At 44.4% G+C, this 24377-nt stretch overlaps 1 protein-coding gene across 7 annotated transcripts in view; it reads left to right on the top strand.

Annotated features, from left to right (window-relative positions):
* Positions 1–24377, top strand: part of BCAS3 (breast carcinoma amplified sequence 3) — a 424087-nt gene that overhangs the window by 383466 nt on the left and 16244 nt on the right. For 2 of the 7 annotated variants that reach the window (XM_014959720.1, XM_014959642.1), the window contains 2 exons: positions 15707–15874; positions 22936–23001. In XM_014959720.1, the coding sequence (XP_014815206.1) occupies positions 15707–15874; positions 22936–23001 (234 nt within the window). Of the gene's footprint in view, positions 1–15706; positions 15922–22935; positions 23002–24377 lie in introns of all 7 variants that reach the window. The other 5 variants (XM_014959877.1, XM_014959802.1, XM_014960044.1 and 2 more) reach the window with 4 other exon arrangements.

The raw sequence follows: 24377 nt of genomic DNA, 5'->3' as shown, positions 1-24377 counted from the left end.
CGCAGAGAGCTAGTCCAACTCACTACAGTGTTGTAGAAATGTGAGTCATGATGAATTGTTTATACTAAAAGGGAAGATCACATCCATGTATTTGCACTCTTAATTAAGTTAGATACATTCTTTAAAATCTGCTTAAAATATCCATCAAAAAGCATTGGTTTGTATTTTAATGTATTTTTCTCTTCAGAAAATCATATTCCTTTAAAGATTCTGGGTGAAACCCTGCCTTCACTGAATGCTTTGGCAAAACTCCTGTTGGTTTGATGGAACTGGGATTTCACCAGTAGACCCTAACTCTGTTGTAGACGTCTCTGAAGTCAAGTAATACGAGGATAACAAGCAATTTTGTCCTGTGCCTATTCCCGGGGAAAATATTGCTGGGATTTTACATAGGGTCAAAAAAAGTTACAAGTTTATTTTTAAGTCTACGAGACAAAATTCTTCATTAATGTACAACAGAATGCGTTTTCCCCGCGCTCATATTGGACTCGCTGGGTCGTAACTGAGGCCAGAATTTGGACCACTGTATTTTGCGTTATAGCTGCATCCTGTTTCCTATTAGTTTTGACACTAACATCTGAATTTCAGATTTCTTCTTGTTTAGGTTTAGCTGCTCAATCAGTACATACAACAGACATCTCAGAACCTCTCCGTAGCCGTCTGGCTTGCACAGGGGTGCAAGGGCAAAGCTTGGCACCTTGGGGAGCAGCTCTGGAGCAGCCCCCGCCTTTGAGTTGGTAGAGCACACCGTGTCGTTCCACAGACGGCTGGGGTTGTCCATCAGGCATCTCCAGACTTTCCCTCTGCATCATATCCTCAACATTTTAACCATAAGAAAACTGGCTTTGACAGTATTTTTGAGCCCACATGTGAATACCACATGCTGAGGTCTCATGTCTGCAGTTTCACTCCTAATTAAGTGTAGATGTAAGTACTGGGTATCTTATAAGGTCTTTGGCTCTCTGCAATTCACCACAAGCATCTAATTTCCACTTCCTTTGTCTTGGACCTATTATTTATACGAGAGGGGTAGGTGGACTCAGCGGTTACAAGTCTGTTGGATTATTATGTTTCTGTAGCTGTCATCCTGTCAAAGGTCCTGCAGAAATTTGCATTGCAGGCTCTTGCTAGTTCATTACGGGTAAAATCCCCTCCCGTGCTGAAGGCTAGCCCAAGGTCTGTGCGCCACTTAAGTCTTACAAAGCCCTAAAAATGGGTCTTAAATGGTGTATTGGCCTTGTGCCCGCTCCCAGCATGGAGATGAACTGCATTCTTTATGAACAGTGAGATTTCCAGTTCAGCTTAGACTGTTGGTCTTCGCTGCTCTGAGTATTGGGATGGGTTCTCTAAAATTGCCTAAAACTTTTGATGCTGCAGCCCTCGGAAGTGAAGGCCTCGCAGGCTTTCTGACCTAACCAGGGGGGCGGTTTGAAAAACGGCAGCTTTTTTGGTGCAGATGGGCACAGCACTCATCTGGTTTGCGTTTTCAAGGTGTTCCAAAGTCATATTGTTAGCTACAGGGGGTCTTTTGTGAGCAGGGATATGTGCTGACTTGCTACTGAGACCTCAGAGAGTTCCCAGGTATTTATTTTTGGAAAACTGAAGTCAAGTAGCTGTATTGTCTCTTGCCTACTATAGAAGTGGGGACACTAAGGCATAAGATGGACAAATGACTTTACTGGGCTGCTCAGAGTGGTATCAACAAGACTCAGACATAAGCCTGGAGACCTATTTTACTATCTCTATTTGCTCTGGTTTCTGCAGTATTCAGATTGTGTTGGAAAGGATTTCAGTAAGGAAATCCTTGCAGCCTTATTTGCATCTTCTGAAGATCATACTGATGTGACCTCTTTAGGTGATGCTTTCCCTTCTCCCACCTGACGATGTTTAGATATGGGTATGGATTTGGGACTGATTTTCAAAGCTGACATGAAAAAGACTGAATTAAGCACTTTTGAAGGTCTTGGTCATCTCTGGGTCTTCTTTCTGCTTCATGGGCTCTGGGGAAAAGGTGCCTTCAGCTCGGTGGCGACTCTCCAGTTTAAATATTTCACCAAAACACCTCCAACCTGTCCCACTTCCTCAGTAGTTTCCAAACAGTGTCCAACTAGATGAAAATTAGCCAGTGTCTCGGTTTGTAGTGCTACAAAGGTCAAATGTCTTGGAGAAACAAGGTGTTAAGATGCTAATTCTCCACCTTGGAACGAGAAGGCAGCTCTCTGCTCGATTAAGCAGAAAATGCGGGTGGTCTTAAACATCTCTATTTTCACCTCCTCTTTTGAATGCAGTTTAACAAAAACTTCTGTAATTAGAGGGAGGATAACCAGCGTCCAGTGCAGTCCCAAATCCTGCCCTAAGATCAGCTTTGAGACAAACAGCTTGGGGAAGGAGCTGGGCTGGTCCCTGCCCCATCTGTCCCCAACGCGGGACATGCAGGGAGCTTGTCCCCAACTTCTGTTCTCACACTGCACCTCCTACACTTCTCCCCTTGGAATCTTGTTTTCCACTTTTTGGAGATTTGTGAAACATATGCTTTGGAGGGTTCCCAATTTTTTTTTTCGCGGCAAGCAAAGAATTACTCTTTGCATTGTAAAAAGCCTCACGAAAAAGCGCGCTCCTTCTTTGTAACGGACTTGCCTGGCACTACTCAACAATCCACATTTCTCATCACTTCGCAGTGTACTTTTATAGGATATAAAAATGGTGTTATGATCCATGTTCCCAAACCTTGCCTCAGCTAGCAGGAACATCTATAAACAGGGCTTGATAGACACCAGAGCTGCTGCACCGTTCCCCTCGGTGCTTTGAACATGCCCTAACATACCTTTTGAATCTATTCTCCATATTATGAAACTACTCATGCCTCTGTTGACCTGTTAATGTATCAAAAGTAATACTTGTGTGCTTAGGAAAAGTTTCTTTTCCTAGAATTCATTTCCAGTCTGGACACTTACTGTAGTTAGAAATGTTTTCTTTACTTCATCTCAAGTCCCACTTTTTTTTCGCTTGATTTAAGTTGATCTGCAGATAGGGAGGTCATTGTACCCGGAATTAGCAAAAGGTTTTACTTCCTTTCTCCCCCTTTCCTTTTTCTTCTCTCTCTGTAAAATTATTATTGTTGTTTCTTCGGCTCACAACTGAGATGATGGGTTGGTGTTTGAACAGTTACACGCTCTGTTCCAGGAAAGTCTGTCTTTGTTCCAAGGCTTCCAGCGCAGAGGCTCCTTCCACCTTGATCTTTCAGCAGAGCACTAAAACATTTGGCAAGGTTTTTGTCACATTTTTTTGCTGCTGTCCAGGGTTTTTCAGAGATTCCCTTTGGACAGCTTCCACCTTTGAGCTTGCCCACTGTAGGGAATACTTCTACATGTATTTACACAGCCACATCGTCAGACCTGGGGCATCCATCTCGTATCTTCGTTAGTACTTGACACCTGCTTGCTCACCTCCTTGGATTTGCTTCTCTGTGCTTTTAAAGCAAGTTTTCCCTCCTGACACTTTGTGCCAAGCCTGCTTGTAGATGGCTTCACTCTGATGGGAAGATCAGTGGGACAGGAGCATCATTCTGCTGACAAACAGGAGGTGGCTCAGCAGGCTGTCAGACAGCAGTCCCCTCTGCAAAACATCACTGGTTTCACTCATAATTTTACACTGGAAAAGGTGTAGGATCAGCTTCTACCTGCATTATAGGATTCTCCCTAATAATCAGATTTCTTTTCCATATTAAATTCCCCAGAAAGTTGTGATTAGCCCCACTTCTGAAAGTTCACAGCGGCTTAATTCTGCTGTAAAACTGTCAGCAGTGATTTTCATTTTTTAAGACGGATTTTGGTTCTTGTACAGAACTACTTCTTGCTAAATTCCTTTTCAACCAAACACACTTGTCATTTCTCAGCCATTAAAGACAATAAACTCCATCTTTGGATTTTTACATGCTGAACTTAGTTTATAATGATAGATACTTGTTTATAACACACTGAAGATTTTTGTTAGCTTTCTGGCATAAAAATTGGAATCTTCTCATTTGATTCGTAGCTATTAGTAGCAGGTTTATCCTTTTAAATATGTACAAGCTATGATTTCAGTGGAATATTTATGGTCAACAAGAATGGTAGTCTGCAGCTCGCAGAATCCATCCTGCCTCAGCAAGCAGTGTGGTTACAGTCATCAAACTGCTCATATGGAGGTGGTTTCACAGGAGGGTTTAGGGATGTGCTGGGAAGGAGAAAAGGTACTGGGAGAACTGGGGTGGTTCTTCCTGGATGCAGGGAAATCTGCCAGACAGGGCCTGTGGGGTCAGGTGGGGGTTTGGGCATCGTGACTTGGGCTTCTAGACACCGAAGCTTCTCCTTCATCCCTCTCTGGGTAACTGATCTCTCTGGGCTTTGGGTGGCTTCTGGAACAGCCTTGTTCATCTGAAGTCAAGGAGTTTCATTGAGTGTCTGGCAGCAGACTTTAACCCGGGCACAAATGGTCATCTGCCCTTTAACTGAAAAACCTTTCTCATAGGTATAGATGTGATGGGAGAGGACAAAGAAATTCCAAGGGCACTAGTAAGGAAGATTTTAATTTGAATTTTACCCTGTGAGAATAATGCCCTATAGGCACACCCCTCTAGTCACCTTTGATGATTTCTGTAACACGAGGTCATCATCAAGTAAAAAAATGGTAGTGTCATTCATGGCACTACGAGTCCTTGTGTGACTTTTTTTTAAGTAGTTCTTGCTCATTCCTGAAAGCTTTGGTTTTAGCTGTAAATGGTGAGCCCTCTTTGCCTAACTCCCCTTTGCATTTGGAATTGCTGCTGCAAATTGCCAAGTGCAAACAGGAGGCATGTGGAAGGGTAGAATCTCCTGCCCTTTCAGTACAGTCTTTGCCGGGGATGAGAGTGAGATGAGTTAAATGACCGAAAGCCTTAGGCTAGGACATGCCACTTGCAATAATTTTTTCACTCCATCATCTCACCTTGCAACGTCGCTCTGCCTTATCCAGCCACCAGATGTCTGATGGATAACGTAAGTGACAAGGGCAAAACCTCCTCCATGTGTGCGGAGGAAAACTTCAGGCAGCGAGGACGGGTCTGCTGGCTCCTGACCAGCTGGGTCCTGCCTGGCCTTTCCAAAGCCTGGAAGTGAAATCCCTCCCGTGGACAGGGTTTGGGAGGAGATCAGACCTTGGTACCGCGAGTCACCGGGTGCCCTGGCCCCTCTCCAGCAGCACACTTAAGCACACACTTAACTTTCAGCGTATGGATACTACCATTGAAGTCACCGTGGCTGTGTGCATGCTTAAAATTAAGTATATGCTTAAGCTGGCTTGGGACCAGAGATTTCAGGGCTTCATAGGTCCAGTCCTTGCTGGAGCTTAGATAACTAGCTTGTGCAACTTGGCACGGGCTTTTAATGAATTCAGAATCAGGCCAAAAGAATTTATCTTCCCTGACTTGGAAGGCTTACAAGGAAACAAGTTTAAGGGTGGTGGTTTTTTTTTTAATTTTTATTATATTCTAAACATAAAATTTCACATTTCTCTCCAGTCCTTAAAGAAACACATTTTCTTAATGTCCTTGGAGGGATCTACAGGCTTTGAGTAGGCGATTTCCGAAGCACCCAGAGCTGATGGAAGGGCATCTGGGACCTGCTGCCTGACCAGGTCAGGACTTGGTGGCTCTGGAAGTCCCATCCCTGTTTTCCTGCCTTCTAGGAAGATGTGCCATTGCACTGGGGTGTCCTCAGAGAGAAGATTTTTTTTCTAGGCAACCCTGCATAGCATTGCCCTTGTGTCAGTTACTTAAACCCTGATGTTCCAGCCTGTCCCCAGTGTAAGCTATAAAACTCTGATAATTTGTTTTGCCTCGGATTTGGCCCTTGTAGGTATGTTTTGTGATCTCTGCTCCATTCCCTGATGTTGGTCACCCAATTAATAAGCAGCAAGAGTAAGTTTCCAAACCAGTTCCTGATGGTTAATGGTGCTGTATCCTCGGAGCAGCCGCTCACCAGCCCCAAACACAACTGTTTCCATCATTTTGGTTTAAGACCTGAATCCATCTCCTGCTGTTTGTCAAATACTTGTAGGGAAGTTGTGATTGCCACAGGCTGTGTGCATAATATTAGATGTAACCCTAATAAATGGAATGTTAACACAGTGAGATTTGCTAGGGAGAGTGTCACAAGAAGGTTGTCACTCCTGTTATTCCCTAAGGAACAGCCGGTTACAGCATAGGTCTCTGGCAACAAGTTATGTTACCAACATGGAAACCTCTGCTGTAAATGACTCAAATATACTAATTTTTATTAATTAATTGGAAACTGCAGATGCCTTGTGCTTAGGAAGGCTGTAGTGGCTTTGCAGCTTGGGGATGGCAGGAGCCATGCACGTGATGGGCAGGAAAATAGAAATCACCCTCCCAGCCCCTGCTGAACACCCAGCGAGTGCCTTGTGTTTGCAAGTGAGATTTATTTATCCTGTGTACAAGTACTTATTAGACAGTAGCTTGGAACCGACGCGTACATTATCTCATAGTGAGGTAAGACAAATAAATTACAAGTTAGAGGCCCCGAGTGGGATTAGTGATGCACTTTAGGAAAATATTTTGGTTTCCGTTTATATGTCGGCTGGGCTGTGAAATGTTTCATCTGGAAAAGGTGATATGAGACCAGAGAAATATTTGCTCTTATAATGCAAGAAATATTTCAGTTTCGTTCTTAACTGGTTGCTAGTGATATAAACCAAATTTCCCATTTCTGGAGCTTCCATGGTTGTTTGGCTGCTTTCCTACGGATCCTCTTCTGCGAACTTTCTCGTAGGCGATAAGAAATAGCTCTTTATCTCCCCTTGTCTGTGAACACTTCTCTGTGTGCATATTACTTATGAAGAACAAGTTACCCACAGCCCAGCAGAAATCTCTGTCTCTGCTGGACTCGCTCTGCTGAGGAGGAGGATGGTAGGGATGCTCGGGCAGGGTTTGGGGCAGTGTGTTGGGGCACATCCATCCCAGCTGTGCAGCTCCATCCAGGCTGGTCTGGGGTAGGGAATCCTTTGTAGCTGGTTTAAAATAGGGTTTACATTCATCTGGGGAGGAACTGTACCCACCATGAACTTGGCCTTTTCCAAGTATTACACTCTCTGTTCCTATTACACAAGAAAGAGTCTCCTATTACACTTTGGGTGATATATTAGTACGTAGCACAGTTCCAATGTTTTTTCAACTCTAAGATTTTTTTAATTCAAATGAAACAATCAGAATTAAATTCCTTGGCTCCGACAGTTACCACTAATTCTCAACAATATGACAAATCCACACTTGTGTCTCAAAGTGTAACATAAGATCTTAGTTATCCAGAAGACCCTGATGAGTTGTCAGATCTTTCCTTACTTGTGGGTAAATATGAGCCTTTTATAATCCATTACGTGTTCTTTGTACGTATATATGTGTGCATTTGCACATGCCACGGGATTGATAATAAGCAAGATAAATCTTGCTGTTTTCTTAAGGGAAGTAATATATTATTCAGGTCCCTCCGGTGGAATTGGCATATTTCTGCCTTGCAAAGTGAGCTCACTAAGACAGGGTATTCCTGCAGACCTCTTCCAAAGAGTACAGGAAGGACTTGGCGTATAAAGAAATAAGCAAATAAGCATCATTATGTGGTGTCACAGAAATACCAGATGTGTCCTTCCTGCATCTTACCCAGCTTTTCCCAGTGAAGCCAATGCAAAGGCTTCAGCATCATAAAATCGCAGCTTTTATTCAGATGAGAAGTAAAACAAAATAAAGACTCATCTAAAAAAGCCTCCACTGAGATTTAATGGAATTCATTGTGTGTTTAAATTTCCCAGGCATTGTTGAAAATCTCAGTAATCATCTTATTGTAAGCTTAACTAAGTCACAGATCTTCAGAGAGTGGGAAATTTTACTAGGAGGAAAAAAAGTTACTGGATTTTCTAATTTTAACCAGGACTGAGAATTATAAGTATGTGAATACCACAAGAAAACACTTCCAACTTTGCGAAAACTAAAAAGTGAGCAAAGATCTTTTGTGAATCCTTTTTTAATGAAATTTCCAGACCTGGAGGTTGAAAGAGCATCAGGTGAAGTTTTTCTGCTCTGCAGAGTCCTACCTGGTAACGCGCACCCGCCCCAACTGCCCCTGTTTGTGCCCAACTCTCTGTTCTTCAGGAGGCTCTACTTTATGTCAGGATTAAATGTAAAGAAATGTTAATCTCTGAGGGGGCTTGGGGCTGATCAGAGCATTCCTGATTTTTTCCAGGCGTTCTGATTTTGCAAAGCTGTAAAGAGTTAAAATATGCAAGAATCTTGCCGTTCAAGGGGGGGAAAGCTTTTTTTTTTTTTCCTGGGAAATTAATTTAATTACAAAGGGGTATTTTGTTTTTAAAATCCTAATGGCATCCAGTTATACTGTAGTTTCCATCTCTCTTTGCTTTTAGACCGCTAAATAAATTGCATCCAGTATTGCGAAAATACATTCGTCTTATTTTTCGATGCCCTCGAAAATACTCCTTGGGCTGTAGATGAGTTGTCCCTTCCCTGTGGGTCCCCAAGTAAGGCCCCTGCTTTATTCTTTAAAGCAAGATGACAAAGTCCTGTGCTTCTGGTGCTGCAAAACCGCGGCGTAAATTCCCCCGGTGACACCAAACGCAGATTTTTCGCATTTTATCTTCTAAGTCCTGCTTTGGATGGATGTCACATCCTGCCTCCGGTTTTCAAACCATCCCTTCTCTCTCCCGTGTCCTTTTGCTAACCTCCCTGCCTCTGGGGAAGCCAGCAGCTCGGCCAGGGCTGCAGGAGCCCCTCGGCGATGCTCGGGGGGCTCTGGGGGGGCTTCCCTTGACTTTCCCCGGCGTCGGTGCTGCGGTGACACTCGGGTCCCTCGTTTGGTGGCCAGGTGTATTACCAGCTGGCTGGGGTGAAACTGCAGCTCAGCTGGCATATAACAGTCGTGGGGAGCATTCGAGGCGAAGGCAGGGTTTAATAAATACACTTAATCATTTATGTTTTGACCTTCACCCAGACTCGTACTCAGACACAGAAAGCGGAGAGTTGGAAACGTACTTTGTCAAGGCTCCTTTGGCTGCTGGAGTGGTAAAACAGGGCAGCCTTGCTCTGAGGAAAGGCAGATCCTTCAGAAAGGAGAGTAAAAGGTCAGAACTAATCCAAAAGGACAAGCAGTGTATGTCTGTGTGTATATTGGGTTTCACATATGAAATCCAGTCATGATAAATCTGATGGCTTTAGAAACATCTACTTTGATTAATGAAAACATAGTTCCCATAGACCATGGGTTTCATACTTCAAAGTTCTCCTGGATTTAGGACCTTAGGTTTTGCTTATTCATATAACATGCAGGAAACTATTTTTAAATGAATAAGGGAGTTTAAAAAAAAAAAAAAAAAGGCAAACGTTTCAACATCGGTGGTACAGATAGACTGGATAATAAGGGGCAAAATTAACAAACAACAGACATTTTATTATGCATTTTACAATAATGTTTACATTCTTTCTTCTATATTTGTTTTTCCTTGAAAAGATTTATGTATTTATAAAAATATCTCACTGCTCCGGCTCTGAAAATTGCAGCCTCGCTCCCATTGGAAAGCCTTTGGGATGGCTGGGATGGCTGGCTGTGTTCCTAATCATCCCCAATGCTCCTCCTGAGCCTGGGGTTAACCCCTTGTGCAGGGCTGGAGGATGTCTTCATGGTTGTGGGGGTGATGGGGAGGAAGAGGAGGGTGAGATGGTCCCTGAGGACCTGCTGAGCTTGTACCACTGAGATCCTCAAGGTTGCCATCCATCCCAGTGTCCCCAGCTGGGCAGCAGGAGCCTGTGGCCACTGTCCCATTGGAGATGGGCAACGGGTGGGCAACCTTCTTCCCAAGTATCCACCTTCATCCCCACTGGGCACATGGAGCTTTGGGGGCCACCCCACCGCTGGGCTCGCTCCTCCCAGCAGCTGCATGTTTGCTTAAAACCCATTTAGGAATAAGGACAGAGGAATAAACAGTATTTTTGTTTACAAGTCCATAGCACTGAGGAGGGACACGCAGGAACCTCTCAGCTTTGCTTAGCCAAAAGTTCAAAGGGATTTGAAAGTGTTCGTTGCCTGTGGGACTGGGCACCCCGACTGAAGTCTCCATTAATTAAATGCACTCACAGGATACAGAGCTGGTGAGTAATGTCCTGTTTATAGCAGAACTGCAAGCGATTCTGGAAAAAAAAAAAAAAAAAAAAAAGAAACTCCGTGGGAGGGAAGATGACAGGGAAGTGGAGTTACTCGCGAAGGCTGTAGCTCCTGCCATGGTTTCCAAAGGCACTAATTAACACTCACACCTTGATTGGGCAAGTTGTTGCAGTCTGTCACACACGATGTGCACAGGAGAGGGTCAGCAGCACACGGGCACGTGTTCATAAGTCAAATTCAGGGCAGGTTGGGGAGATCTTCCTACACTTCCTCCACACTTAAATAAGGTATTTGCACAGGTACTTTATTTTATTTTATTTTTTTCCTCCACACTTAAATAAGGTATTTGCACAGGTACTTCATTTTTTATTTTTTTTTTCCCCAAAAAACCCAATTGTTCAAGCTCTGCGAGCTGCTGCTTTGTGGCATTTCCCCCTGGAGTACCAGAGTTATGGCGTGGAAGTGAATTGGCAAAGCTTGTAGGAAAGTTCAGCCATTAATATTTAAACGGGGTATGTTACAATTTGACTCACTACTTTGGGCAAGGAGTTTCCGAGCGCTGGTTCCTCGCGCGCCCGTGGGATTGTCCCTCCCGGCCGAGGTGGTTCTGGGCAGCTCTGTCACACTCACCCTGCCATTCCCAGTGCCTCCAGAGCTGAGCAGATCAGGACTCCCTTCAAAATCCACTCCTGCTCTGGAAGGACCCATAAAAACCCAGGATTTGGTGATGGGCAGCCCCTCCTCTCCCTCCCGGACCGTCCCTGGGGGTCGAGCCCCCATCCCTTTCATGAGAAGGATGCATCTTTTATCGGTTAAAATTGGCAGGTCATTTCCTCCCCTATTTACTCTTGTTATTTTTGCTCACACGTATGTTGCAATATGCAAGGTGAGGCTCAAAACTGTCAAGCTCTTTAATAGAACCATTACTGTATTTTTGGAGAACGTACTCTTTTTGATTTACTGTTCCTTAGAAGACAGGAAATGGAGCTACTTGATTTCATATTTTAAACAAAGCCGTCCAGAGGTTTAATGAAAAAAATTTCCCCTGGCTTTCGAATTAAAGGGCTATGGTGAAAGATTTAGCTTAGCTATTTTGACTTAGAAAAATAACACGCTAGAAGCATTAAAATATTTTGTAAAAAGTCTTTTTACTACTAGATTTTTTCAGAGAAGAAAATAAGCTCCTCTGGTTTTCTCGCTCTTGGTGGGGAGGGCTAACTGTGAAACGAAAGGACGTTTCCAAGGTTTGGTTGGGTTTTTTTTTTTTTCCTTCTGTAGAATTTACTTTCCTTTTATATTAAAAGCCTTGAAACAATTGCAATGCAAAAGACAAATCCTCCGCTTCTAAGCAAGGTAATTTGGTCTGAGTAATAACAGAAGCCTTTGCCATTAATAAAATGTGAGAAACATTAAGCAGAAAGACTGGGGGGGGCCTGATTCTGCTCCATCCAGCAGTGGCGTGAGTAAAGGGCACTGCTTGTAGGAGGCAAATGTCAGTGGAAAGACAGAAATGGGAGATGGGTATCAGGAGAAAATTAAAGTTTTAATAGGAAAATCCTGCCTGTAGAGCAGAATTAGCTTGGAGTGTTTGGGGCAAAGTAAAGCTAAACACGCTGGAACTGCAAAACAAAGCACTTTTCAACCTAAATGTTCCAGCCAAGGTTTCTGCTTGTTCCATTTGGTTTGATTTGGGGTTGGTTTTTATTTGGAGAGCAGGGGATCCAGGACGGTGCTTGGGCATCACACAAAGGAGCCTGATGGTCTTAATTTCCACCCAGTTTCATCTTCAGTAAATAAGGGGAGAAGTAAAGGTTCTACTAGCTTGAAAGCACCACGCGATAGAATGAAATATTGACACAATTTTAAGTCAATGGGATTTGGTTTTTTTTTTGCAGTGATTTAATGAGTTTTCACCAGCATTTCACTAGTAATTGCTGGGCTAATATAGTACCTAATTTGCTTCTTTCTTGAGTCGTTCCTGCGCGAATGGCTCCTTCCAGGTGGAGCCTGTTCCACCACCAGAGCTGTGTGGGCTTTGGGGGACAGAAGAAAGGTTGGGCTTCACACCTCCAGCTCCGATAGTGGTGGCTGTCAGTAGGACTTCAGCGGGGTGTCAGTGGTGGCTCGGGGTGATGCCTGCCTTCCCTCAGCCCTTTTGGGTAATCCCTTGAATCAGCAGGAGCTTTCTCAGCCCCGTGGGTTCTGCAGTTACATTCTGGCTCTGTGGGGTTTTGGGGGATTTGGAGAGCAGGACACTCCACTGAGGTTTATTTGTAAACTTCTCTCTGGCTGACGATGGGGAATTCGATACGTTATCAACCGAGATACTAGGATTGAAAAGGGGAGAGCAAGGCAGCCAGAAAGAGATTACAATTTAATAAATAGCAGAGATAGGGTTGGCTGCTATCAGTGTAAGTTTAATGCCATTAGCTCGCGTGCCGTTGGTAACGATGTACAGAGGGGCAAAGCACCCCAAAGGCTCCTGGGGAGCAACCAGCCCCTCTGCCATTTCGTGCTCTTCACAGAAGGATTTTCCAAGGTGAAAAAATACCCAGGACTTAATTCTGCCTTGAAAAAAAAAACATTTTACTTTAACACATTTGCTGTCTGCTGATGTAATGGCAAGAAGGAGAATCCATGACAATTGGTCTTGTTTTTTCCTGAAAGAGCTTTTTTTTGCATCAAAGAGGGACAGATCCAGGGCGTTATGGTAGAAGAGGACCAGCCTGTTCAAGCAAGGTCCCATTTTCTACCCTCACTGAGTAGCCACAGTCACGCATCTGCATGTTTAGTTTCACGTGGAACCCATTTTGTCAATGTGTATATTGAAATAAGGAGGAATTTGTGGACTCCACTGCAACGCCGAGCCGATGCCAGCACCCAGACCTCCTCTGCCCCGCTCCTCACGGGCAGGGGGATGGCCCCCGGGGTGCAGTGGTGGCCGGTGAATCACAGCTGGATGCCTGGACGTGAATCATAATCCCAGATGTGAACTCCTAACATGGGAAAGGAGTGAAAAGGGAGGAAAGATAAAACCAGAGCTTCACCAGCCTCGCAGGTTTTTTTTGTTTTTTTTTACAAGAAAACTTTCTGTGCCGTTAATCCCTCTAACCTGCATTTACATTAACACTTGCAACCTCACACGTTGCTGCTAAGAAGTTTTGGCAGCTCTTGGCCCTGATTGCAAGGGTAGCACTGCACTTGTCTCCTTTGCTCTCACTCAAGTATCTCAGGAGCCAGCGCCCGGCGCTCTATGAAGTTTCTCCCCGTACACGCACGCAGGCATCTTGGCAGAGCTTCAAAAGCCATTTGCCTTATTATTCATCTGTCTGCTTATAGGAGCAGAAATGCTCACATTTCTCACTTTCGGAATAAGAGCAGACACCAGCAAAGAAGAGATTTCTCATCTCTGGCACATCCCTGCAACCTCTGCGGGAGCTCATCATCTCCCCGCTGCCACCCTGGGGTTTTGGGATGCAGAGTTAAAAGCCCCCCACTAGCTCTCTGGGTACATGAACGGCCCCACTGAAAACAACTGAGGTCTTGGACTGTATGCAGAGCGGGGGTCTGGGGGTCGTGTGAAACCCCAGAAGGATGAATTGAAAAAAGAAGCTTCAAAAAAGAGATCAAATTTTGCTTTTCCTCCTGCAGTTCGGATAGCTGACAACATGGAAATGTTGCAGAGACTTAAACATCATCGAAATTGCTTCGCCTCCTCGCTGCATTTTCTCAAACAAGCTTCAAGAACCCTTGCTTTAAAACAAATTAGTGGACTGGAGTAACCTTATAAATCCAAAGACCCATTAAAAAGTTGAAATATTTGGTCATTCCTCCTCTCTGGGATTCATCCAGAGTTCAAGTGCATGTATCACATAAGAGCCACGGTCCCATTTTGTAGAGGTCCATTTTAGTGTTGATGGTTTTCTAGTGCCAGGAATCTACTCTGCAGCCAGGCAAGAGAGATAAATCAAAGTTGTGCGCGCCGATGAAATTCAGGAGCCAGAAGTCACCATTGCAGCCCATATAAATCCCTGAATGCCAGCCCTGGTGCTTTTGTCCGTGCCATTAGAGTTCAAAATTATCTGCCCCTCTTTGCTGATGTATGGATTAACCGGCTGCCCGAGTGTTTACTAACGGTTATCACCCGGTACTTTGGACGTTATCAGAGGAAGGGACGCCTGCCGCGGGGCTTGGTCTCTCACCCTTTCTATTACCACCTGTCAGTGGCAGGGAGTGTGCTGTGAAGCTGTACAGTCACAGGCTACAAGTGTAGATAGTTTCTGACGGCTGATCAAAGGGGAAAACCAAAGGCCTGATAACAAGGACGTGTTTCATGTACTTTTAACTTTGAGGAACATTGGCATTTGCATTTTTTCCTCTCGGTAGGCTGGCAGAAACCAGGCACAATAAACGCTGCATATTCAGTTACCTAATAGTTGAGTAAATGGTATGTGCTTGAAGCAACAAAGCATAACTGTAATCTTGTTCCAAGTGGGAATGATTTAAGTAAGCCTTCGCAGAAGACTTGCCGTATAATAAAGTAGAATAATTTTAATTTGTACTTTGAAGTGATCTTGAATTCGGAATCTAATCTTTGCATTCAGCAGAACATCATACGCTGTTGTGAATGAGGTAATAACTGCAAGTTAAGGAATTATTTTAAGTATCTTTTGTAGGTACGTGCGCTCCGTCACAATAGCCAGCATCTCCAGTAAAGGGCTGCTGCTGGAAGAGTCTCTGTTAGCTCAGGTTTGGCCAAAAATTTCCCAGTGCAGGGACAGAGAAAATCCACAGATACCCCAGGCTAACAGAAGGGCTCACTTTTTGCCTTCAGTAGACTTACTTCAAGCAGAAGGCAAGTGGCCATTTCCTCGTCAGCGTATCACGCTGTTGCACTTTTCTGCTCAAGAGAAAGAAAGGGATTTTAGCTAAAATTTGTACACATTAGCAAAGACAAAATGACTTGACTGTTTCCATTGTCTGAGACGAAGGGGAAGGGTGCTCACCAGCAGCCCAGAGCAGACAAATCAACTTTAAAAATAATTTCTAGTTGTCTAACATGTGTTTAATAACATATCTACAGGTTTTTAACTCTACATGTCATTTACCTCAGTGTCGTTATGCTGATTTTCTGACTCTCGCTGGTGCAAGACCAGAATCGGGTCTGTATTTTTAATTTAACCTTTTTTGCTTGCAGCTTGGTTAAAGCTGTTCAGTGCTTAAGGCTCTCTGATTTTCTGACTCTCACTGGTGTGACACCAGAATTGGGTCTGTATTTTTAATTTAACCTTTTTTGCTTGCAGCAGCTTGGTCAAAGCTGTGTAGTGCTTAAGGCTCCGCTTGCTCCCCCTGCGCTGTTAACACCGACGTTTTAACTAATGTGCTAAAATTAGCTTTTCAGGAACTCCAAAACACAAGGGCTTCTCTCTTTCCAACGCAATAAATAATATGTATGGAAGCGGTTTGGTGCCGGGGTCTCCCAAACATCTGCCTGTTGTTTGTTGAAGGTGCCTTCGACCGGAGCGTGACGTTGCTGGAGGTGTGTGGGAGCTGGCCCGAGAACTTCGGTCTCCGCCACATGTCGTCCATGGAGCACACTGAAGAAGGCCTTCGGGAGCGCCTGGCCGACGCGATGTGCGAGTCTCCCAGCAGGGACATAGTGGGCTCAGGAACAGGTACAAAGAAGAGGTGTGATCAGAGATCACGTACATCTCACCCAATGGTGATTTTTATTTTTCTTTTTTTAAATTTTGCTTTTCCTTTTCTCTCTCTCTGTCCGCTGCCTCTCTTATTAATTAACTTTTAGTGAGTCACTCAGTGTGAGAGAAGTCGTTTATAAAAAGAAAACGGTGGTAGGTCACATAAACATAGTCTGAGAAGCCTAATAGCCTAAGACCTAATAGCAGCCTTCCAGTACCTGAAGGGAGCCTACAGGAAGGCCGGGGAGAGCCTGTTTACAAAGGCCTGTAGTGATAGGACGAGGGGCAATGGCTTTAAGCTGGAGGGGAACAGATTTAGACTGGAGATTAGGAGGGGGTTCTTTACTGTGAGGGTGGTGGAGCACTGGAACAGGTTGCCCAGGGAGGTGGTTGAGGTCCCATCCCTGGAGATATTCAAGGAGAGGCTCGATGAGGCCCTGGGCAACCTGGTCTAGTTGGGGGTGTCCCTGCTGACTGCGGGGAGGTGGGACTAGATGGCCTTTGGAGGTCCCTTCCAGCCTGGGCAATTCTATGATTCTATGATAAGCCTAAAGTAACTTGAAGCAAAACATGGGGCTTGAGTTTTCCTTCCCATCCAGCTGTGACAAGGGCTCTCCTCCCTGCCCTGCCAGCTCGGGAGCATCCCACTCTCGCTGCGTTTGGCTGCCCTTGCCCACCCTGCTCCAAACAACGTCATAATCACACCCATCCTCATTCGGTGTCCTGAATAGAGCCACTGCGAAGCGCTGGTTCTGTAATCCAAATTAATCCATCTTCATCAGTGTCCATTATATTGATAAATTATCTCATCTGTTTAAGTAAATGGAATGGCACGTCAGAGATTATGCTGCTCAGAAGGGGCCCGCTGGTAGGAGACGCTTAGAAATGTTAAAGTGCAATTATTGCGGGTTTATTGTCTCCATTAATTTTCACTGGTTTTAAAAATGCCCTCCAGCAGAAGGACTAGGCCCATCTTTGATCCATGCACCGTTTGTGTCACGACCAGCAGCTAATAGTGACGGCGGCTTCTAACATCAGCTGCCAGCTTGCTTCTCACTCTTCTGGAAACTTGCCTGGGAAGGGAGAGGAGGATGAGCTCTAGCAAAAACGTAGGGGTGTCCCAAGCTATGGACATCACAGAAAGGCTGCGTAGAGCAGAAAAAAGTCTCTGTCTTCTGCTGTTGCCCTCATGTGTTGCTCATCCCCTGCTTTGCAGGTGGGTCGTTACTGAGCACGTAGCCCACGGGAGGTGACCACACTGCTGCCACCTCCCACCGTCTGGAGGAGGAGGTTGCAAAGCTGCAGAATTTAAGCCCTTGTATGTAGGAACAGAGAGCAATAACCAAGCTGCCAAGTGGTGCAGAAGCACCCTTCATAGCCCAACCTGGTGCCTCTCAAACTGTCTTTCCTCTGATTTCCATCTTGAAAATGGTGGAGTCAAGGGATGGTTTAAGATTTGGCATTAACGGAAAGAGTTGTTGAACACTAAGTGTGGGTCTCAACTACAGATCTGCTCAAATTCTTACCAGCTTGTTGCCTTGGATGAGACACTTAACGTGTCCATGGCTCCAGTGCTCCACCACTGCGATGAGGATAGAGATCCCTCACATTGCTGGTGTGGAGTTTAATCAGCTCATGTCTGTAAAGGGCTGTGAAAGTGGAAAAACAGGCTGTGAAAATAGGCAAAGGCACATATTTCGTCACTTATTGACCCACACTGTGATCAGAGTGAACTTTGGGATGGTGTCCACGTCTGATAACGGGTCAGCTCCCCTCAGGCTGTGTACATTAGGGGAAAGGTGAGGGGAACACCTTCTCTGAAAGCTGAAGCCATCTAAACAAGTTAAGGTGTCTGACTGCCCCAGAGACTTGATGTTATATTATATTGTAAACCAAGAACTTTGCCAGAGACAGAGGTCTCTATTTTCCTTCCATTTTCACCAAAACCAGCTGATAGCAGTGGGTGCCAACTTCTTCAGCGTAAGATTAGGCTCACAGGTGTAAAGACAGAAAGGAGCTCTTTATAGAGGTGCCATCACTGAGCTAAAATTCACTCAGAGATTTCTCCTTGCTTTTACTCCAGACCCATAAGTCTTCCTAATGAGCATAAGATGCCATCTCAAAGCAGCAAATCTAAGTGGCAACAGTGACTAACAAGCATTGACCCAACTCACCCCATCCCACCACCCTCCTCTCGCTGTCATTACACCCTGTGCTGTGTTTTCCTGCCTCTTGTGGGATTCTCTCTACCACTAACGGACTTTATTCTCAGGATCTGGGCATGTGGTGACTCAGTGCAGCGGAGAAAACCTAGTGATAAGGCTGTGAACTCCTGTGCCCTTTCCACTTCCATCCCCTAACAGCTCTTGAGCTCCTCTTACCAGATGGCTATAAAAAGTTCTCCCCTGCTCAGGGGGTACCTGGAGAACAGCACTTGCCCAGGGAGTGGGGTGGTGCTCACTAGCCACGTGTGGCTACAACACAGCAGGCTGCTTGCCAGCCGTTTGTCAAGCTGTGGAGCACAGTAAAGTGCTCCCATCTCTCTGCTGGTTAATAAATGGGGAAAGATAAGTTGGGAGGTACATTACCCTTGCTTCAAAGAAGAGGTGTCTTTGTTGGCTCACAACAAGTAGGATAGTTTTTGCTTCTCCCTGAACCACTTACATCTTAACAAACCTGGGCGGAACTGAATTATCTATAAAATACATTCAGGTTTTTTCCTTGAATTCTGTGCTGCCCACTCATGTCCAGTTTCTCACATCACCTCAATAAAATGATATCAGCAGAGAAGGACGCCGTACATTTGTGTGTTGGTAGTTGATTTATGCATTGGCACTGGTTCCAAAGGCAGTGTTTATATTTCTGCATTGGACTAAAAATTATGGAAGTTATAAACTTTCTAATAATCCTAAAATTACTTAGTTTAACTTAGGCATGCCTTTATGTTATGCAAGCCTCTTTGTGCTGCTTGGATTCTCTTTGGTTCTTAAATACACTTTATAGAGATTAAATGAAACTGGCAAAATCTTACTTGAACTGAAACATGAATTAATGAAAATGTCTAGCTCTGAGTGTGAAGATAAGGGCATGAGCCTTGCTTGGGTCCACGGCGTGGACAAAGACAAAATGGGCCGTAGGGTGGACAGTGAGACTTTATCAAGTGCTCGACTGGTCCTGACATGCACTTAATGGCAAGAGATAAATAGATTCTTTTAATGCCTTAACTGTTAGGACATAGCTGACACGTAGATTTATATAGTAATGAGGGCTGATATGCTGTGGTAGGGCAGAGGAAACGCATGCCCGTGGTGCACAGACCACTTTGGGGAGCAGATACTCACAGTGTCTTTGTTTCTTACCAACCTCACTGGTTCGGTGGTCCTGGCTGAGGCAGAAATGACCCAGAGGTTGGTTATACAGGAAACATCAAACTGGAGGATGCCCAAAACCAAGAAGAATAATCTGGCATTTGCAAGGAAGGGGAATTAGATGGCCCGATGGGTCTTCTCCATCTCTGACTCCAGCTAGTTGCCAAGGGCTGTCTGACGGTGGACAGGAGAAGAACCAGGTCTGGAAAATGACCCCCCCAAAAATCTACTTTCCTTGTGACCTAAATGATAACTCCAGTCATCCAGCTAGTTGACTTGATTGGGAAACCAGCTTTTCTCCTTGTTATCCAATTATCCAGACGACCCATGTCTATCTTAAGTGGAGTCTGCTGTACATAAGCTGTCAGCCTGGATACACATTTAATTCCAAAGGCGGCGCAAATTGGCAAAGATGCAAAAAGATGTTTTTGCTGTTTCAGTTTCTGTCAAACTCTCACTGAAAAAAGAAAAAAAGAAGCTCTACTCACAAAATGTTAGTGGTCAGTGACCTCTTTTGCTTGCAAAGCTTTGTTTTCAAGTGGCTACAGTATTTACATTTGCAGTGTAATTTCTGAGTATGGGCTGGAGCTTCACATTGCATTCTCAAAACAAACAAAAAAAAAAAAAAGAAAAGCTAGTATTGTGATTTATGAAACCGTGCTTCCAGGAGACTAATCTCTGACAATATTCCACTCAAACTGGACATGCAGAAATTGTCAGCCCAGGCTAGAAAGCTTTCCCTCCAAAAATACTGTAATCAGTAAATTCCTCTGATTTACATATTCCTTCAACAAGTACATTTTTTAAGCTTTCAAACTCATTTTTGGCCGTTCCTATTGAAAAGTAGTGTATAATAGGGGACCAAGCCTAGGAGCCCCAGGACAGGAGACAGATGCCCCTGGTCCTCTCTGCCTGTCCTCTCCAGGCTGAGGACGTGATGCTGAGGTGGGTTCTTCCAGCTGAGGTGTAGCGTGGTCTGTGGGCATTCCAGGGACCCAAAGTCATTAGGCCACCAGTCACGTCCACTTAAGAGGTAGACTGGCCTGAAAGAAAACCAGTGGGTCTGTCAGTCAGTCCCAGAAGGGATTTACCAACTCCAGGACAGCAGCAGTGAGCACCAAACAGTACGTCTCTGCGGCACCAGGGTGAGAGGTTTAGCTGGATGTTGAATCTCAGCACAGCTTCAGGCTGGGCTTTCACATCATTTCCCAAATCAAAACCTGTTCTCCACATTTTCTAGGGTTTATTACTATAAAGCACACAGCAGAGTGGCCGAAGGGTAGATTTATTCTTTAGCAGACTAACACAGCAGGCAGGTTTCCAAGGGAGAATTGTCAATATATAAAATAAATAAGTATTAATCACTGTTCAGGTTATTTTGTCAGGATAGGTGATATGACAAACTTCCTCTAGTGACAGATCTGCTGCTGCCACTGTCAGGCCCCTGTTTTTTCTGCCAGAAAGAGCAGCTGGAGCCCGGGCAGCTGTGGAGATGCAGGATGGGGCTTACTGTGTTTGCAGTGTGCGATTCCAGTCCGTGCCCGTCTGCTGCCTCTTCTCTCTTACAATTTGCTTGGCTGCCTGAGTGTCGTACTTACATTCACATCTAATTTATTTTGACAAAACATACCCAAATCCACATTGCTGCTGCATTTTACAAGTGGTGGAACTGTTCTGTGGATGCACGAGAGTGGAGTTGCTTTTTGTGGGCATGTCTCCTTCTTTTCTTAACTCAGCATGAAATCTAGTACCCTCGGATGGCTCAGTTTACACTGCAGTTTATGGAGCAAAATAACTTTTTTCTCTGTCTGTCCTGCCTCAGGGATACATATGAACTTGCAGTTAAAGCCTATATTAAAAACTGCAGAGCACCCCCCAAATTTTACATCTCAGAACCACTGCTATAGGTCCGAACAGGGAAGGGATGCAAGTGGTCATCCCTTCACCATCATGGTCAAGACAACCTGCGAGGTCTGGAGAGTTTAAAGCAAGGTGTTTAAAGCCCATTATGAAGTTTCAGTGGGGGGAAAAAAAAAAAAAAAAAAAGGTATGGCTTATTTTCTTCCAAAAACTCCCACCTGCAGAAAGTCAGTGGCACAGCGGTGAGGTGCGAACGCCGCAGAGCGCCCTGTGCCTGGCCCTCAGGAGAAACTGCCTGGATTCCTTCCAAAGTTCATGAACAAACTCATAATGCGATGAAGGAAGCTCATATGTTGAAGCAAACTCTTTAACCTGATTAATGGGATGTAAGTAAGTGGAGCTAATTAAACGTGCTGTTAGGGAATAGCCCATTCGAAACCCCAGGCTCAGCACTCAGGGTGGTTGGGATCCTGGTCCCCAGCTGAAGCCATGTGGTTACACTGGCCTGAACCTAACTCGGGTCTTGACACTCTTGAGCTTTGCAGGAGCACGTTTTTGAAATATTTATGTGACATTTGTGGCTTGGAGAAGTGAAGTCACACACTTTCTGGCATTCCTGGCTGAGGTGGGAAGCCAGGGGGGAGGAGACTGAGCCGCTGCCCTCTCCTTCTGAGCAAGGAGCATCTTCCCTGGGTTTTTCCAAAAGAGAAAATATCTGTGGTCACAAGCTGTGTTGGGAGATGAGCAGCCACCTGGACATAGATGTACCTATGTCCAGGTTTAGTTTCAGGGGTAGGATTAGCCCTATGTAGAGTCAGAGCTTCAATTGTTACTTTTCCATCCCTTCCTTCCTTCCTACTTTATTTCCTTCCTCTTCCTTTTAATCTTTCCGAGACAATTTTTCCCTTCCCTCTCCTCAGTTGGTCTTAATCCTGACTTGGACATGGGATATAGGAACACAGGAACACACAACAATTGATTTTCCCTCTGAAGAGCGTTTCTGCAAAGAGATTTCTGTGTAGGTTCAATGCAAAATCAGCTTGGGCAGCAGACACACTGGCGTATCAAATAGCACTGATGCTAAAAGCAGCCTTTGAACTTTCAGAATATTCATCCCAGGGTCAGAGCTTAAATTACCCCCCTCAAATAAATCCAAGAGCTCAACACAGTTCTCCCCACAAAAGGTCTATTTGGATGAGACTCTTTTAAAAGAAATGAAAATTCGGGGCTCTTTAGGAGCCACCATTTTTGGAGGTGCTGGATGATCTGGAGAGCAGCATTTGCACCGCACGCTTTTTAACGTTGTCCTATTAGTTCTATCTCATGTGCAACGTGCACCAGCAGCACAGCTGCCCCGTGCAGGACAGCAGACACTTCAACCTGGGCTTCTTGTCCTCTCCTGCCCACAACGGTGTCCCTGGAGCAGGGCCAGGGCCAACAAGGGCATCTTTAACTTCCCAACCATTTCCCAGGTCTCCAAACCCACCTCGCCACCAGCCCCAGGAGTGAGTTTTTAGTGAAATTTCTTCCAGATCTACATTATTTAAGGGAGCAGGGTGGGGGGGGAAGAATTGCTGGTACCACAAATGTTTCTGGTGTGAATTTAGGTTTATTGCTCTTTGTAGAAAAAGTCTGCTGATGTTTCCAAAGGGAGCAGTGATACCAGAGACAGCTCTGACTTGCTGCCATTTGATAACAAGTTGATCAACTGCATTTACTTACTATCAACTGTGCTGTGGGGAGATTCCTTTTCTTTTTCTTATTATTAAATCAAGGCGTTTTTTAAGAAATATTTTATTTTTGATACAGACACAGCCGGTGAAGTAGCAGTAAAAAACATCACCACAAAGAGGCACATGGCTTTGAAATGTTTTGGTATGTAACGTAACTGTATTGTTATGAGGTCTTAACTTTTGCACAACGAATATTTCTCCTTGTTCTAACAGCAAACCCTCTGTCAGCTTTCAAGGGGTTACGGACATAACAGGGTCGTAAGGGAACAAAACAAAAAATATCTAAGTGTCTCAAATCATTTCACAAATAACATTGTTCTATTTCTCTCCTTAGACGAACAAGAGTTTCTTTGATATTTTTTTTTTAAGTCAAATTTAGGATTCTGCTGTTCAGAGCAGAGAGGTCACAAGGCCCTAATGTATTTAGCATTGACTGCCCTCTCTTGTAGTGCGTCTATTAGTCAGTAATTTGATTTGTACCTATTCATTTGCAGTCCCTGCAGGAGCTCTGAGCTGGCCCCAAGTATAATTGGTGCTGTCTCTATTTTTACATCATTAGATTAGCCCCGACTCCTGGCCACTTGTTGTCTGCGCTTGTCTGTCCATTTATACAACCTAATGTAACACAAAATTCATTACTGATCACATTACTTTCAACTCTGAAGCCAGCTTTGTGATAAACATTTTGTTAACCCTTTCTTGCCAGCGCACAGACCTGGGGGATAAATGCACTTTCCCTTTGCAGAAAAATCAATATCATAATAAAACAAAGTGCAGTCACATTTCTAGATTTGTCATTCCTCCTGGAGAAAGAAATGGGGAGAAACATATATGGGATGACTAAATGATGTCTGCATCCAGGCATCTCACGCTGCTGTATATGAAATGAGCTCAGCGGTGTCCTTTCTACTAGAATATAAAGAAGTGACACAAGATAGGGCCAGCACTCAATTTAAAACTTAATTTCTTACTCATTGTTCTGCAAGTGTTTTAGCTCTTCTGTGCAGGCTGTAATCGGGTTATGACATTATTGGAACTGGACATTTTTCTTCCAGTGCTTTGTCGCAAAGTAGTTAACAGAGAAACAATTCCCTTTCTCCTTAGAGATTTGTTATTGCCTTGGGTTTTGTTTTGGTTTGCTTTGGTTTGTGGTTTTTCTTCCTAATGATTAAGCAAATTAATTTTCCTGCTGCAATACTCCAGTATTTCCCAGGAAAATGTAAAGCTGCTTTCTGTCTAGCTTGGCTTTGCTCACATTTGACTGTTTTGCTGGGTACCTCCTAAAGCATTAAGCTTTTTGCATCCCTAAGGCTTCTGCTATTGATTTCAAGGGGAACGAGAGGAAAACCACGGTAGGTATTCGTTTGGGCCTGATTCTGCAAAGGGCTGAGCATCCCCACAGCTCTGTTTGCAGCATCATGCCCGTGAGGTGATGCTTGCTATTGAAAGAAATGTATTTTGGTGCATGAAAAAGCTGTTGATTTTTAACAGTTTTCTAAATTCGTCTTCTGTTTGTAC

The sequence above is a fragment of the Calidris pugnax genome, unplaced genomic scaffold (genome assembly GCF_001431845.1).
Source record: "Calidris pugnax isolate Ruff unplaced genomic scaffold, ASM143184v1 scaffold45, whole genome shotgun sequence".
NCBI classification, from domain to species: Eukaryota; Metazoa; Chordata; class Aves; order Charadriiformes; family Scolopacidae; genus Calidris; species Calidris pugnax.
This window is presented reverse-complemented; position numbering and strand designations above follow the sequence as displayed.